Raw genomic sequence first — 16,689 nt, forward strand, 5'->3', positions numbered from 1 at the left:
ACCTTAGAAATCTATATAACTTTACTATAATTCCTTATTAAAGTAACTCCCGCTTAAATACTATAAGAGACTAATATATACGTTAGTTAATTCTTTTACCCTAGGCATTTATTATAGGATACCCTATAGTCGATAATCTAGGTACCTATAATAGTATCTACTTCCTTTAGAGAAGTTACCTTTAACTCCTTAAGGACCTTATAAAAAATAAACTTAGAAGCTACTAAGTAAACTCTAGGAAATAACCTAGAAATCCTAGAAATAATAACCTAGTAGATTATATAGATATTTTATAGAGATTTCCCTTATAGATATAGTATATAGGGAATATACTATAATTTCCTAAGTAATAATAGCTCCTTAAGGATTATAGTAATATTTCCTTAAGAAGTTACTATAAGGTTATAATAGGGAAATTATAGGGAAATACCTATACCTACCTAGGGAAAATACTAGGAAATACCGCTAATATACTATACTAACGTTATATAATTATAAGGTTAAGATATTACTTAGTTAATGCCTTAAGTAAGGTCTTATACTCGCTATAGTATATATAAAAGATAGAGAACCTATTAGATCTTAAGCGGGTAGAAAAGGATATAGATAGTTATTACTACTCTTATTTTAACTTATAAGACCGGTAGCTAGTCTATATTTTATACGCGTATTAACGTATAGTAGCTAGTCTATATAATACGTTTAAGTATATCCTATAGCTAGTCTATTTAGTTACTTATTAGACCTATACTAGATCTAGGTAGACGGTAAGGTTAAGTACCGGCCCCGTACTAAGGGACTAGTATATAATAGTAAAGCCTTTCCTACTATAAGAACCCCTTTATAATTTATTAAAGGAAGAGCTCTTAGTATTAAAGAAGACCTTAAGCGAGTTAATAAAAATAAACCTAATCTACTTAAGTAGCTCCTTAGCTATAGCCTTAGTACTCTTTACTTAAAAGTTAAATAGCTAGCTATAATTTTACTATAATTACTAAGCCCTAAACGTAATTATAAAGAAAGACTAATACGCGCTACCTTTAATTATAGAGATACTATAAACGCTTATAAAGGTAAAGTAGCTTATAAAGCTTAATACTATAGTAGTATTCTAAATAATTTAAAGACTATTAGCACTGCGGCAAGAAACGCAGTGAATTAAACCAAGATCGCAATAGACTAACAAGCTCAGCTGGATTCATCGACGGCCACGAACACCCCGATGGCCAGGTTTCTAGTAGCTATGGGCATCGGTATTATTTGATAAGGAGCGCGGCATTGATAGCTGCAAACATGGCCGAGCGCTAGTTTCGATGGCAAATTCAAGGGGCAAGCCAACAGAGCCCAGAAATGTGCTTTCAACCGCTGAGGGCTGACATCGCAGTCACTTTGGTCGACTACATGGTCCGGAAGACGATATCTCGCTTGACACATGCTAGCAACTTCTCTCCCTTGTTTAGTGTTCTGTCTGTTTGTGCGTCCGTATACAGCCGCGGGGAAAGGCACTAAATATCGGTAGGGAAACAGGTCCTAACCGGCATCGCTCTCTTTTCCTCGTCTCCACTTCCTCTCTCCCACCCTCTCCGCTACATCTCTCTAAAAGCCGCGGCCACAGCTAGATAAGACAAAATAAAGAGAAGAAGTAAGAAGTAAGATACTCCAAGGCACTTTTGCCTAAGAGGCAAAATTATGTCTCATCCCTAGGTGGCAGGCAGCTTTCTCTGCTTTCTACCTTGTCGTCTTCTCTATTCCTTGCACTTGCATGTGTGCTTATGAATTAGACTCGGACTTGGGCTTTTTATCTATAAAGCTGATCCGAGCGGGCCTGTGGGCTCGGTTTCGATCGGGCTGAGCCTCTTCTAGCACCTCACCAGCCGGCGAAGTCCTTTCTACTCATCATCGTAGTGACCGCTAACGTTTTATCGGTTTTGCTGATTTACTCCAAGTTGCCAGGGCCTGGTGAGGGCGCTCCCTCATGGACTTGCTGATTTTGATATTGAGTATACGACCTATGAATTGCTGACTCTAAAGTACCCAGTTAGACGATAAGATTGAACGAAATATCAACTTAAAGGACGCATTTATAAAATTTACATAAAACCGAGCAGGCCGTTTAGGCTGTGCCACACTAGAGCGTGAAACGGAACAGGTTGTGCTGAAAATCCACTCCCACACTAACATCTTACCCTTAGAAAAGCGGCGCTGCTCGACGAAGACTGGTTTTGCCTAACGCGCAATGGACAAGCACAAGGCAGCTGTGGAAACGAAACCATGCGGGAAGCGCCGCTGTATGTGTTGGGCGGCCTCCAGATACAGCGGCTGTCTGCCTTTTTAAACTTTAGCACCTGTAGCAGGCTAGTCTTAGTTGCGCAGTCAACTAATCCAAGCTGGGTATCAGGACGGCACAAATCTGAGCTGGGAGTTCAAGATCTCTCGCTCTTTCCGGCTTGTTTCTCCTTTCTTCCCTTCATGTGGTTTGAGGAAACTAGTAGCAGTCGCCAACTTTGAACTCGGTATGGACTACGACTTTAACAAGCATCCTATGGGTGAAGACAGATAAAAATAGCGAAAAGAATAAACAGTAGATGAACTGCCGGAGAGCTGTTGCTTTTATCTGGATCGAGGTAATTAAAGGCAGAAGTCAAGTGTCTATTTTAGCCGCCCCCGCGACTAAGTCGTGGTCGCCCTAGCAGGGTGTTAGGGTCAAAGGGGGAAGTTTCGGTCAAGTCGATCCGGAGTTTCCATTGAAGTCTTTTGCCTGAATGGAGCTAGCCTTGCACTTCGGTCTGTAACACCGCCCTCAGACGAGTGTTATGCCAGTGGACAATCCCCCTTGTAGTGGTGAAATTCCCACTATAAAGACTTTTGAGGCCGGTGGACAGCTAGGGACTGAACATTTTCCAGTTTTTTAAGTATTTAGGGAGGCTTAATCGTTGTCGTGCAGGCCGATCCCTTCATCGCGTCCCTTTTATCCCTTCCCATGCATCTCTGTTATCCCATTCATTCCTTTAGGGGAAGGTCAGCCTAGATGGAAAACATCAATTCCTTTGCAGTGGAATCGTGGACATACTCTATTCTCAGCACTGTCTTGATTATTGGTAGGATCGCTCTGCGATGGAGGACCCAGTCGTTTTCCGGCTTGTCCGGCGACGACTTTCTCATGGCTGCTGCAATCGTAGGCCGCCGCCCCCTCCCTCCGGGCAACGCCCCGGATAACAATTAATTTTCGCTCTCACACTTACATGGCACAAACAGCCGCTTTCCATGGCCGGAACCGCGGCGTCGTACATTATCGAAGCAGAAATGCACGGCTTGGCGAATAACGGGTACGAGACCTCAGGCGCGGCTGTCAATAAAGCCATGTGCAACTCGGGATACTAAATCAACATACAGCCTGACTCCCGAGCAACGCAATGCCCTAGATCCGGACAGCGACGAGTGGCGCTTAAGGGTCAAGGGCTCCCAGACCCATCTCGCCGGCTGGCTTCTCTATACGTCCCTGCTCTGGATACTCAAGCTGTGCTGGCTCTTCTACTATAGACGACTCGGTGATCGTGTAGATCGCATGACTCTCAAGGTTACTCTCGGATTTTCATTTTGCGCCGTTACCTTCCTTGCGGTCTTGTTTACCATCCTATTTGGCTGCTGGCCCGTTTCAAAGCACTGGCAAATCAACCCCGATCCTGGGAGTATGCCGCCGCGTCTGAACTCTATGTAACTATTAGCGGGAAGATCGCTAACGCATGTTGACCTAGACTTCTGCTATCCGGCTATATCCGAACTCCAGGCGTGGACCGTGGTATGCACTAACCTAACGACCGACTTATACATCATGACGATCCCCATCCCAGTAAGTGCAACTGTTTCTAGGCCAAGCTGGTAGCTCTAACGGATGACGGTAGATGATTTGGCGTGCTCGCATCTCGATGATGAAGAAATTCGGTCTCGGCACCATGTTCTGTGGTGGACTCATCACTATCGCTTTCGGCGCCGCCCGATGTAGCCTGATTCTACAGGACGACTCTAAATCTGGAGAATCTGCCGCACGGTGGTCGGACCGTGAGACCTTTGTTGCCATCATCCTCACCAACGTCCCCGTTCTCTTTCCGCTTATACGTCAATATTTCCGGCATACTAAGAACGTCTCTTACCGTGGCTATAACGGCACCAACGGCGATTCAATCCGGTCCCGCAGCAAAGGCGGTGTCGTCTTAGAGCTCCCAACGTTATCTGGGGAGAGCGCCGCGACCGCGAGAAATAAGCCAAAGAGCCAGAAAAGCCTACCCACCTTTACGCGGTATGGGCATAATGAGTCAGAGGAAGCAATCATCGGGATCCCAGCCCACGCGACGTAATCTGTCAAGTTAAGGTCAGCAGTATGGCCATCTACTAAGCTGTAGGCAGCATTGTCTCTATTAATTTAGTAAGAGCTAATTATTCCCGCTTTCGTATGCTATCAAGCGTCGTCCACTGTTTGGTCTGCTGAGGACAGGTTGTCGAGCGTTATTAGGCAGTCTCATATATCTATATCTCTCGCGAAGAGAGATGCGAGAAGTACATATAAAATACACGAAGGTGAAATTAGAAGTAAGGGGTCGGATAGGCAGGGCAGAGATGTTTGATTCTTGCGGGGGCAGCAATTGCGGAAGGGGAGTGATTATTATATTGCCTTAATTATTATTCTTTCCTCTATCTAACGCCCCTCTTTATACCTATCTAGCATCTTAATTTAATAAAGAAGATCCTACTTAAAGAAGCTATTAATATCCTCTTAACTACCGAGCTTTTTACTGGTTTTTCCCCTCCTTTCTAGCCGTTACTAGCATATCCGTCTTATCTCTCGCTACCTCTATAAGAAGCTATCGCTACTTTTACTTCCCCTCTTACCCCTACCCTCCTCTCTATACCTCCTTTTAGCTCCTTCTTTTAAACCGGTTTTTTAGCTTGCTTAGTCCCTCTTACTAAGGGATATCTCTAAGAACTACGAAATTAGGCTACGCTTCGCGGTATACCCCCTTAGCTATAGCCTGCCCTTATAGAAAGGGTAAAGCTAAATAATTAGGCCGGTAAGCGTATAGAGGAGGTCTTAGTCTATACTTATCCCTTACTCGAGAAATCCGGGTTTTAGCCCTAGGCTCTTTTAGACCTACTTTAGGAAAAGGGGCCTAAGGAGGAATTAAGTCTTATAAGAAAGGGGGTCTTCTCTAAGGATAAGTCCTTAAAAAGGGGGCCCTTAAGAAGAGTAAGTCCTAATTAAGCTAGGGGCCCTCTTTTAGGATAAGTCTTAGTTCCTCTCTTTAGCTATAGATGTCGCGAAGCGTGGCCTGATTTCGTAGTTCTCGGAGATATCCCTTAGCAAGAGGGACCAAGGAAGCTAAAAACACCCGGTGTAGAAGAAGGAAGAAGGAGCTAAAAAGAGGTGCAGAAAGGAGGGTAGGGGCATAAGGGGAAGTATAAGTAGCGAGAGATAAGACGGATGTGCCGGCAACGGCTAGAAAGGAGGGGAAAAACCGGCAAAAAGCTCGGTAGTTAAAAGGATATTAGTAGCTTCTTTAAGCAGGATCTTCTTTATTAATTGAGATACTAGACGGGTATAAAGAGGGGCGTTAAATAGAGGAAAGAAGGTTAATTAAGGCAATATAACAATTACTCCCCTACCTTTATTGCTACCCCCGTAAGAATCAAATCTCTCTGCCCTGCCTATCCGACCCCTTACTTCTAATTTTACCTTCGTGCATTTTTATGTACTTCTCGTATCTCTCTTTACGAGAATAGACGTCTCCTTCCTTATATATATTATTAGCTCCTATTAAAAACTCTTAAGGCGGGATTTTAAGGATAGCTTCTCTTAAACGTCTTCTAGCTTAATTTACTATAAAAATATAGCTAGCTTCTACTTTAATAAGGGCTTTATAAGACTATTAGCTCTTATTATTACCGTTAAAACTAAATAGATAGAAATAAGTCCCTTTTAGACTTCTTAGTATAACTAATACTAGTAGATATTAATATATTATAGCTAGGTTAATAGCTTACTATTTTCCTTTATAAGAATTTATATAGTCTATATATTATTATATTTTATAGCTAATAGGGTTAGAATTTATAGTTATAGAGATATTAGTAGCCGGCTAAGGAAAATCGCTTCTTTTAAAGCTTTTAAAAGAGCTAGTAGCTCTGCCTTTATACTTAAAGTTATAATAGTAGCTTACTTTAAAGCTTTCTAAGTAATAGTTCCTTTAAAAAGGGATATAATATACCTTTATAAGCTCTTTCTATCTAAGGAATTATCTATAAAGGATAAATCGCTTAAATAAAGGAAGATTTTAATAGCTATTTTCCTTCTCTACCCTCTTAGGCGTAGACTATATAATCTCGTTAAATAAAGATAAAGATTAGCTCTATCTAGTATATCTTAGTGCCTAGGGCTAGGATTCTAGTTATACCTAGCTAGCTAAGAGACTATAAAAGAGATATCCGGTCTAGTAAAATAGCTAAAGAAAGTAGGGAGCTTACCTTCTATTAATATCGGTGTTTCTCTTACTCCTTAGTTTAAAAGGACGGATTAAGTAAAAGCTCTTTATTTAATATAAGTATAAAGGGAAGCTTCTTCTTAAGGGAATTAGGGAGGAATTTATAAGCGACCTTATTAATATAGGCGTCCTAGGTAAGCTAGATAGTTTATTAGGACCTATTTTAAAGGATTTATATCCCTAGGAACTACTTTAGCTCCCTTAGCTTAGTTATCTTATACCTTTACTCTAAGCCTTTTATAGCCTCCCTAGTAGTTACTCCTTCCTCTTTTAGGTAGGCCTAGATAGTATTATCGATATAAAAGAAGACTATAAGTTTACCCTTTTATATTATATACGGTTCCTAAGGGACTTTATCGAAGCTTAAGGCTTTAAGGGAACCTAATAAATACTATTACTAAAGAAGGGGTAATCTTTATAGTTTATATAAAGCTTCCTTAAGCTATAGAACCTTTCCTAGCTTTTAAAGGCCTAGTTAAAAGTATATATAGATAACTTCTTCTTCTTTAAGGGGGTAGTTAATAAAAGCGTTAACGGTATCTATTTAATTAAGTTTAAGGTTAAATTCTACTACTATAGCTATAAGGGTCTAAAAAGATATCCTTACTAAGATAGTTATCTTAGTAGGTAGATCCTCTTTTTCTTATTAAATTTTATAGATAACTAGCTAGGCCTTATACTTTTAAAGGAAGTTATATTTATTAGTCTTATAAGTAAAGACTTACTTATAGCTAAGGACCTATTTTCCTCTTAACTTTTCCTTAAGGACCTCTTTAAAAGACCCTATCTCTTTATTTAAGGCTAGGTAGTCTTTCTAAGCCTAGAAAAACTAGTCTTTAAAGGGGTAACTTTATAGCTAGTTTTATATTACTAGTTAGTCTAGGAGGTCTCTTTTATATACCTTCCTTATTAATAGCTATAGCTTAAAAAGCCGGCCTACTATAAATACTTTATAGGAACTATCTTTTATAAGCGTTAGATAAAAGTTAGAAAAATAATTAGAATAAGAGAGTAGTTAGTCTTTTTTAGTAACTATATTAGGCCCTATACCTTTCTTTACTTCTTAAAGTAAGGATAAAAAGGTAGCTAAGTAATCCTTTAAAAGAGGTACTTTTCCTACCCTTTTAAAGGTTAAAATAAAAAGACTAATAGAAAAAGCTACTTTTAAATCTTCTTATTATATAGGAGGAGGTATTAGAACGTACGCGTATTCTAGCTCTACTACTTTCCTATAGTCTCCTTCTTTATCTAGATTATTTAATTTAATAGATTCCTTTTTTTCTTTAAAGTTAGCGTTATCTATAAGTACTTTAATATTATTTTCTTCTTTTATTTCCTTATCTAAGACCTCTTCTTAAGTCTATTAAGAAGAGGGGATTTAAATCTTTTAAATTAGCTAATATTATAAGAGTAAGAGGGGCTATTAATCCCTCTTTCTATCTAAGAAGCTAGATTTATCGAAAATAATATCCTTAGTTAAATTACCTTTTATAAAAAAGGAATCTAGATCTAAAAGATATTTATAGAATTATAACTAATAAGGTAACTAATAAAGGCTCTAGGATTATACTTTCTTTTCTTCTTTCTTTTTAGCTATATATTAATAGTTATAGCGTATACCTTATAGCTATAGGTATAAAGGTATGCTAGTAAGGCCCTCTTTTTTATAAAGAGCTAAAGAGGGGATTTCTAGTTTATTTCTTAGGTAATCCCTTTAACGGTCTAGTTCTAAAAGTAATAAGCAGTCTTAATAAGTTTCTTTTTATAAGAGTCTTTAACTATTATAGGTAATAGGCTTAGGCCGCGGCTTAAGCCGTATAGTTATATATAGAGGGCCGGATCCTATAAGTATAAGGGCGGGCTAGCCGTATATAAAAGAGCTCTATATAGCTTATTAATATTATCCTATAGACGGCACCTACGTATACGCCTCTACTAACTCCGTGATAGTATAAGCTATTAACTAATAGATCTAATAGATATCTCCCCGGAAAGGGTGCCGCTTCCTTAAGGGAGCACCCCGCTACCCCCTAGGCGGATAGGAAGTATTATAGCTATCCTAGAAGTAATTAAAAGCTCGACGGCTAGCGAGAAGAATAAGGTTCTCGCTATACTAAGGGAGCCGTCTATAAGACTAGCGTTAACCCCTACGACCTTAGTAATACTAGTTACGGCGGCGGCACTACTAATAAGGAAGCCGCTTCCTTAGCTAACTTAGGACGGTAAGCTTAAGTCCTTCTACTTCTTCCTTAGCTAGCTATAAATAAAGTTTATAATAGACGAGAAATAAGGCCTAAACGGCTATCGTAATATAGCGTGGTATTCGCTCCTCTATACGCTGCCGGAGCCCTAGATATAGCGGATCTCTAGATTCTAAGATAAGGGCGGCCCTAAAGGTAGACGCGACCTATAGGACTTCTTCTAATACCTTATATATACGTTCGGCAACGTATAAGAGCGGGAGAAGGCGTAGGATAGGCTACGGACCCTTAAGTAGAGGGATAGGTAGACCTTTAGCGAATTCCTCCCTAACTTCGAAGAGACGCTCTTATAAGTAGCGGGAACTATAGTATAGGAAGATAGCGCGAAGCTTATATAGTTATAGAACTCGATTACGCCGGCCTTATAAGAGCTACTTATCCCTATAATTATACCTACTAACTATAGCGAGTATATAAGCCGGTTAATAAAGGTAGTATAGGGCTATAAGTAGACGCCGCGTTTCTAGAAGCTTTATAAGCGTACGCTATATAGTAGTAATAAGATTACCGCCCCTTTATAAGAGGAATAGCTAACTATCGATACTAATAAAGATACCTTAATATCGGCTACCTATATAGACCGAGCTAAACGTAGTAGAAAGTCGTCTTTAAATATCCCCTATACTATCCCGCTCTCTAAGTAGCGGGCGAAGTAGGTAATAAGCAAGGAAATTAAGAAAAGGAAGGCTAACGGCCGCTACCTATATTATAGCGCGTCTATATACTTTATATTAAAATGCCCCTTCTTTTTAGCTAAGCGGCCTATAGTAGTTTAAGTAGCGAAGATAGAACCGCTCCTTACCTTAGACGATAAAGAGGACTCCGCTCCCTTAGGCCTAGAGGAAAAAGAGTAGCTCCGGAGTAAAGACGGGCTCTAGAGCCTTAATTACTAGCGCTAGTAAAGGAGAAGGAGGAATTATCCGCCTATATAGAAAAGGAGCCTACTTTAATATAGGTTATAGTTAATAACTCCTTACCTATCGCCGCCCTTATAGATAAGGGCTACTAATACTATACTATAGTTAATAAGGCGCTTATATAAGAGATATAAGTACTAGTAGAAAAGATTGCCTTAAGGCGAGTAAAGGGCGCCTTAAGCGTAATAGAGGGTATAGTAATTAAGGGTATTACGTAGCTAGCTATAGAGGTCGATAGTTGCTATAAGCTTATCGTAGCTTATATAATCCCCTAACTAGAGTTTCCCTTAATCCTCGGGAAACCCTAGTTATAATATATAGAGTTATACTCGGTTCTATACTAAAAGAAGCTATAGTTTAGGCCTATATAACGGTAGGTCTACTATAACGATAGTTCTATAAGCGTAGGACTAAGCGTGCGAGCTTTATACTTAGTATAAGAAGTCCTTACCTTTATCTTTATAGGAACTATATAACGGTTAAAGCGGGAGGAAGGCCGGGCAGCGGCTAATATAGCGGTCTATATAGTTAGCCTAGCGAATATCGATAAGGCCCTTTAAGTAAAAAAGCTAAAGTCGCCCTCTAAGCTACGGTAGTAGATACTAAAGCGCTTTTACGACCTCCTACCGCTATTTAAGTCCTAGGAAGCGGATAAGCTTAACCTATATAAGCTAGGGGTAGACTATAAGATCGTACTCTATACTAATAAGAAGGGGTAGGAACTACCTATACTATTTAGACCGCTATATAGTATATTATATACGGAGCTACTAGTACTAAAGAAGACGCTAAGGGACCTCCTAGATAAGGGTTTTATTTAAGTAAGTAGCTCTAAAGTAAGAGCGCCGGTCTTATTTATACGTAAACTAAGGGGCGGGATATAGTTCTATTATAACTATAGGGCTTTAAATATAATTATAAGGCCGGACCGCTACCCCTTACCCTTAATCTTAGATACGCTCTATAACCTTTTAAAGGCAAAGTAGTTTATAAAGCTAGATATAAAATAAGCGTTCTATAAGGTATAGATCTTAGAGGGTAATAAGTAAAAGATAGCGTTTTATATATACTATAGCTTATTTAAGTAGCTTATAACGCCCTTTAGCCTCTTAAGAGCGCCCGCTACCTTCTAGCGTTATATTAATAACGTACTTTAGGACTTCCTTAATAAGTTTACCTTTATATATATAGATAATATCCTTATCTATATAAGCGGCTTCTACGAGGACTATATATAAAAAGTATAAAGGGTCTTAAAGCGCCTTTAACTTTATAGGCTTTACCTTAACCTAGATAAGTGCGAATTCGGGGTTAAGAGGGTTAAGTACCTAGGCTTTATTATCTACGCTAGCGTAGGTATATAGGCAGATCCTATAAAGATCTAAGTAATTCGGGACTAAGCTGCCCTAACTACGTAGATAGGTATATAGAGCTTCTTTAGGTTCGCGAACTATTATAGGATATTTATTAGGGGCTTCTCCTATATTATAATGCCCTTAAACGAGATTACTAGGAAGCGGACCCCCTTTTACTAGGGGCCTATATAGGAAGGAGCGTTTTATATACTTAAGGACCTATTCTCTTAAGCCCTAGTACTACTTTAGTAGGACTTTAACTAGTCTACGTTAGTTAAAGCGGACTATAGCGGCTAAGTACTTAAAGGAACGCTCTCTTAAGAGGTAGATAAGCTAAAGTAACTAGTAGCGTTCTACTCCTATAAGCTAACCTTAGCGGAGCGGAATTACGTTATTTATAATAAAGAGATACTAGTAATTATTAGCTACCTTAAGTAATAGTAAGCAGAGCTCTAGAGCTATAAGAGCTTTAAAGTTCTTATAGACTATAGGAACCTCGAGTACTTTATAACTCGCTAGCACCTCTTAGAGCGGTAAGCCTACTAAGTAGAGTATCTCTTACGCTTTAACTTCTTAATTAAGTACTAGCTAGGGCAGGACTCTATAGTCCTAGATACGCTTTCCTAGAGGGATTAAGACCGGCTAATAAGAGCGGATATTAAGGCCTAGGATCTATATCTTATCTTATAAGAAGCGCTATAAACTTATATAGGAGCTTCCTTAGTAAAGGAAAGCACGGCGCTAATAAATAAGCCTTCTCTTATACTTTTGCCTTAGCCTAGTAAGGAGGGATAGACCGGCCTAGGGGCGCGTACGGCGCGGGTATTCTAAGATAAGGTCCTTTAGCGCTTATAGGATAAGATATTATTTTTAGACTATACCTACGAGAGTATACGCCGCGCCGTTAAGTCTAGCGCTTAATGCCTTAATCTAAAGCTAAAGCTAAAGATATAAGTAGCCGACTATTATATCGACCTATAGGGGCACCTACGTTAGCGGCGGAGACTATAGGTGCTAGGCGCGCCGTATACTATAGAAGCTAGGGAGAAGGATAGACTACTAAAGCTAGATAAATAAAACGAGCTCTAAGGGAAGCTAGTCTAGCTCGTTTATAACTCTAGTATTATAGGCTACCTAGGTAAGCAGGGCATAGTAGTAGGCCTCGCGAGGGATTTCTATTAGCCTCTCTTATAGTACTACGTTCGCCGCTTCCTCTATAACTATAATATCTATAGCTATACTAAGATTTAAAGGGCGTAGCTTAAGGGGCTACTTAAGTAGCTTCTAGTACCCGACCGGTTTTATATATATATATAGATAGACTTTATAACGGACCTCCTACTTATAAAGGGCGGCAACCGCTATATATAGGTAATTAAGGACTAACTTAGTAAGTTTATAGTATTAAAGCTAATACTATCTATAGATATAGAGTCTTATATAGAGCGCTTCCTATAGTACTAGGCCCGCTTATATAGCTAGCTAGCTTCTATTATAAGCGATAAGGGATTAAATTAAACTAGCCGCTTTTAGTAGTACCTATACTAGCTACTTTAGATTATATAGCTACTTAGTATAGTATATTACCTATAGACTAATAAAGGGCCTAAGAGGGTTAACTAAGAGGTATAGGCTTACCTATAGGCCGTTATAGCTTATAACTAAGTAAACTAAGACCGTTAGCTCCCTATAGCTTAACTTATATTAAATAGTAGACCGTATACCTCTATTAAGATAGCCCCTTTCTTTATAATATATAGCTTCGAACTACCCTTACTAGTTCCCTTTACTATAAATATAGTAGTAGAGTAGTATAGTAATTTATTACTAAAGGGCCGCGCCTCCGCGTTTATATAAAAGTTATAGGAGACTATAAATTATTACTAATCTATAATAGCCGCTATAGTATAAGATTAAGAGCGGTATACTAATAAGACTAGGGCCTTAATAGATAGGTTTACGGTAAGAGATAAGGTATAGCTAGACCTCTATAACTATAGGTTAGTATAGCTAAAGAAAAAGCTTAACTAGCTATACGTAAAGTTTATAGTATAGAGGGTTATTAGCCTATAGGTTATAGAGCTTAATAGTCTCTTAATAGGGGTCTATAATAAGATTAATATAGACCTCCTTTATAGAGCCTTCTTTAACCTATTGCCTAGATAAGAAGTTCTTAAGGTATATGAGCAAAAGCGGAATTTTAGGAAATCAAGAAATCACGTAAGACTACGTGATAGAGGGGAAGAAGGAGTATAAGGTAGGATTTTCAACGGAATTTATTGGTAGTGTATTGGTGTGTGGAAGAGGTGTTGAAGTTGATGATTTTTTATCTATCTACCAGCGGACATGCTGTCTTATATAGACAATTGTAGCTGAACGGAAGAACCTTTCGGGACCAGATTTAGGCTGCCGTATAGCCCTGAGACTGAGGAATTCCGTGATATCTCGAGTGAATCTGGAAGTGTCTTGGTTCTACTGATATTCGTGTTTAGAGGAGGTTGGTCGTGCCGGTGTTCTTGAGAGGTCTTAGCTAGCATTCCAAGCTAGCTCTGTTCCTTCGATTCCCGATTGTACGATAACCGGCAACCCGTTTAATGCATAATGACATGCAAAATGACGAGCGATTCTTGCTCTATAGGATGAGATTTTGTCTATAATTAATATACTACTTATTGGCTTATATAATCGGGAGAGTATATTATAGCTGCTTTATTTATAGTAGGAACACCGTTCCTTACAGAAGTAGTAGACGCTTAACCGCCTATAATTAAAGTAGAGGGAGAGGACGAGTTTAAGGTTAAAGAGATATAGGCTATACGCTAGAAAAGGGTTAGTAGGGGGAAACGCTAGGAGGTCCTCGTTAAGTAGCGTGGGTATCTCGACCCTATATAGGAACCTATATATAAGTTTACGGGAACTATAGCCCTCGATAAGTTTAAAGCTTTATTTAAAATAGTAAATAAGAATAATAAACTAGCAGACTATTAATAGTAGCCTAGGCTAAGACTATAAAGTAAGTATAATAGAGGGGGTAGTTATAGTAATATAAGTAATATAAGTATAATAGTATAGGTAGAGATAAAAATAGTATTTATTATAGGGCGGAGCCCTTAGACTACCTAGGCTTATTCCTTATTATTATTATTATTATTATCTTCGTTATTATTATCCTCGTTAGCCCCCTCCTTTTTATTAGCGGCGGCAGTAGTCTTTAGGGCGCTAAGGCGGCCCTTTAAGCCTATAAGCTAGTCGGCGGCGGCGGCGGCTCTAGGGGTAGAGGGGCGGCGGCTAGTAGTAGCGGCAGGGGCAGCGGCGGTAGTAGAGGGGCACGGCTAAGGGGACCGCCGATAAGGCGATAGAGGCAGTATCCTTAGCGCTAAGTATATTAAAGGCGGAAATAGGGGAGCGGAGGAGTAGGACTTACTTAGGTATAAGGCCCTATCGCTTAAAGGCGCGGAGGTTATAGTAGGCGGCGGCGGCGGCGGTAAGGCGCTTCTTAGTAGCCCCCCGCGCCTACCTATACGAGCCGGCCTTCTAAGCCGACGCCGTAGCGAGTAGGATAGGAGGCGCCGCCTTATAGGCGCGGCCGGCTCGCGCGTACTAGTAGTAGCTGCCGCCGCGGCGGCGCCTAGCCTAGTTAGAGCAGTTAAGCTCCTATAACGTATAACGTATATAAGGGGCCGAGCGGGCGGCGCCGGCCTATACTTAGCGCTTATACTATAGGAGGTTAGCGGATAACGTTTATTACGCTTACCTAACTATAGACTTACGGGGGTAGCGGAGATAAAGGCGGGGGCCGAGGGGCCGGGCGTTATAGGTAGCGGCGGGGACGGCGTTATTACCTTAAGGGGCGACGTAAGAGCAAATAGCGTAGCGGAGGCGGCGGCGGCGGCGGTAGGAGCGGTAGTAGCGGCGCGGGTAAGAGCGGCGGTAGCGGCGGAGTTATCGTCGGCCGCGGCTAGTATATCGTCGATAAACGACTCTATATACTCTAAGAAGGAGGAGGTAGGAGAGGGAGAGGCGGATATATCTATCGTAGAAGTTAGTATAATAGAATACGGCCTCCCGCTCTATAAGGCGTAGAACTTATTAGTTAAAGTTATTATTATTATTAAGGCTATTATTACTACTACCGCTATTATTATAAGTATATATTAATAGAGCGGCCTATATAGCTAAGAACGGACTAATGCCTTAAGTAGAGCGGAACTTACCTATTAATATTACTACTATAGTTAAAGAAAGGAGAGAAGGAAAGAAAGGGGGAAGGGGGGGATACTACCTTATATACCCCTTAGTAGAGGATATTGCCTAAGGTAGAGGGGACGGGTAACCTAAGGCTTATATAGGTCTAGACTAGCCGCTAGCTACCTAAGGGCGTATATAATAGGTTACGCCCTTATTTAAACGGCTAGCTAGCTAATAAGTATAGAGCTAGGTCCTAGCTACTTAAGCTAATAGGCGCGGGGATAATAGGGCTAGTAGGGCCGGCCTTATTAACGGGAAAGGGTAGGGAAGAGCCCGCGGTATAGGCCTAATTATATAGGAGCCGTTAATAGGGCAGCGCTACGCCGCGCTTAAGGGAGGGCATTATATAAGAGTCTTTAACTATTATAGGTAATAGGCTTAGGCCGCGGCCTAAGCTATATAGTTATATATAGAAGGCTAGATCCTATAAGTATAAGGGCGGGCTAGCCGCGTATAGAAGAGCTCTATATAGCTTATTAATATTATCTTATAAACGGCACCTATATATACGCCTCTACCTACTCCGTAATACTTTTAAAAGTTATAAGGAAGCTTTATAGTAAGTCTTATTATATAGGCCCTTTTTATTATAGCACCCCTTAATCTTTTTACCCTTTTATTCTAAGCTTAGGTATTTAGTACTAATAAGAAGGGTAAAATACTACTTTTTTTTAAAGCTAATTTAAGATATCCTTTATAAATAGCTCTCTATTAAACTATATCTTATTTACCTTATAGCTAAAGTAGGATTCTATTTAGTTAACGAAGTCCTTAAAGGTAAACTAGTTATACTTAGATAGGTCTATAAGAAATAAGGGAAAACTATCTTTAAAAAAGTATCTATAAAAATTATTACTTTAATAAAGCTTTCTTAGTCCTTAGATATATTAGTTTAGTTAACTTAAATTTCCTTATATAGTTAGTCTAGCTATAAAGGGGTTCGTTTAAAAATTCGTCTCTTAGTCTTCCCTTAGCTATAGTATTTATATTTAACGGTCTTTAAGCCCTTTATTTATACGCCCTATTATTAGCTTTACTTCTATAAGGCTAGGAGGCCTAGGTAACTAAGTTATATATATTAAAAAAGACCGTCTTCTTAGGCTATTAAAAGAAGGTCCTTAGAACCTACCCTCTTAATAAGGAAAGCTAACTTCTTAAAAGGTTCTTTCTTATAAATAGGTCGGAATTTAATAATAAATTAACTGAATTTCTCCTTAATAAGGTTAATCGTTTAATTCTTTTAAACTAACCTTATAAGCTTAAACGTTATATCTTAGAGGATTCCTTCTATTTAAAGAAAGCGGAAGGAAATTAAGCTTATTAAGAATTAAGAGTAAAAAGTTACCTATTTTTATTAAAGAATTTATATAGACCT

General features: G+C 39.4%; 1 protein-coding gene across 1 annotated transcript; it reads left to right on the forward strand.

The window, feature by feature from the left end:
* Positions 1-3,028: 3,028 nt before the first annotated feature.
* On the forward strand, positions 3,029-4,355 carry HRG_01157 (putative short-chain dehydrogenase reductase sdr protein; the record flags this gene model as incomplete). Its single annotated transcript, XM_044859628.1, has 5 exons — positions 3,029-3,175; positions 3,256-3,326; positions 3,394-3,689; positions 3,756-3,850; positions 3,903-4,355. The coding sequence occupies 5 exons, from the start codon at positions 3,029-3,031 to the stop codon at positions 4,353-4,355; spliced, it is 1,062 nt and encodes a 353-aa protein (XP_044726028.1).
* Between the last annotated feature and the right edge of the window lie 12,334 nt (positions 4,356-16,689).

This window comes from Hirsutella rhossiliensis (genome assembly GCF_020360975.1).
Source record: "Hirsutella rhossiliensis strain HR02 chromosome Unknown scaffold00001, whole genome shotgun sequence".
Taxonomy (NCBI): Eukaryota; Fungi; Ascomycota; class Sordariomycetes; order Hypocreales; family Ophiocordycipitaceae; genus Hirsutella; species Hirsutella rhossiliensis.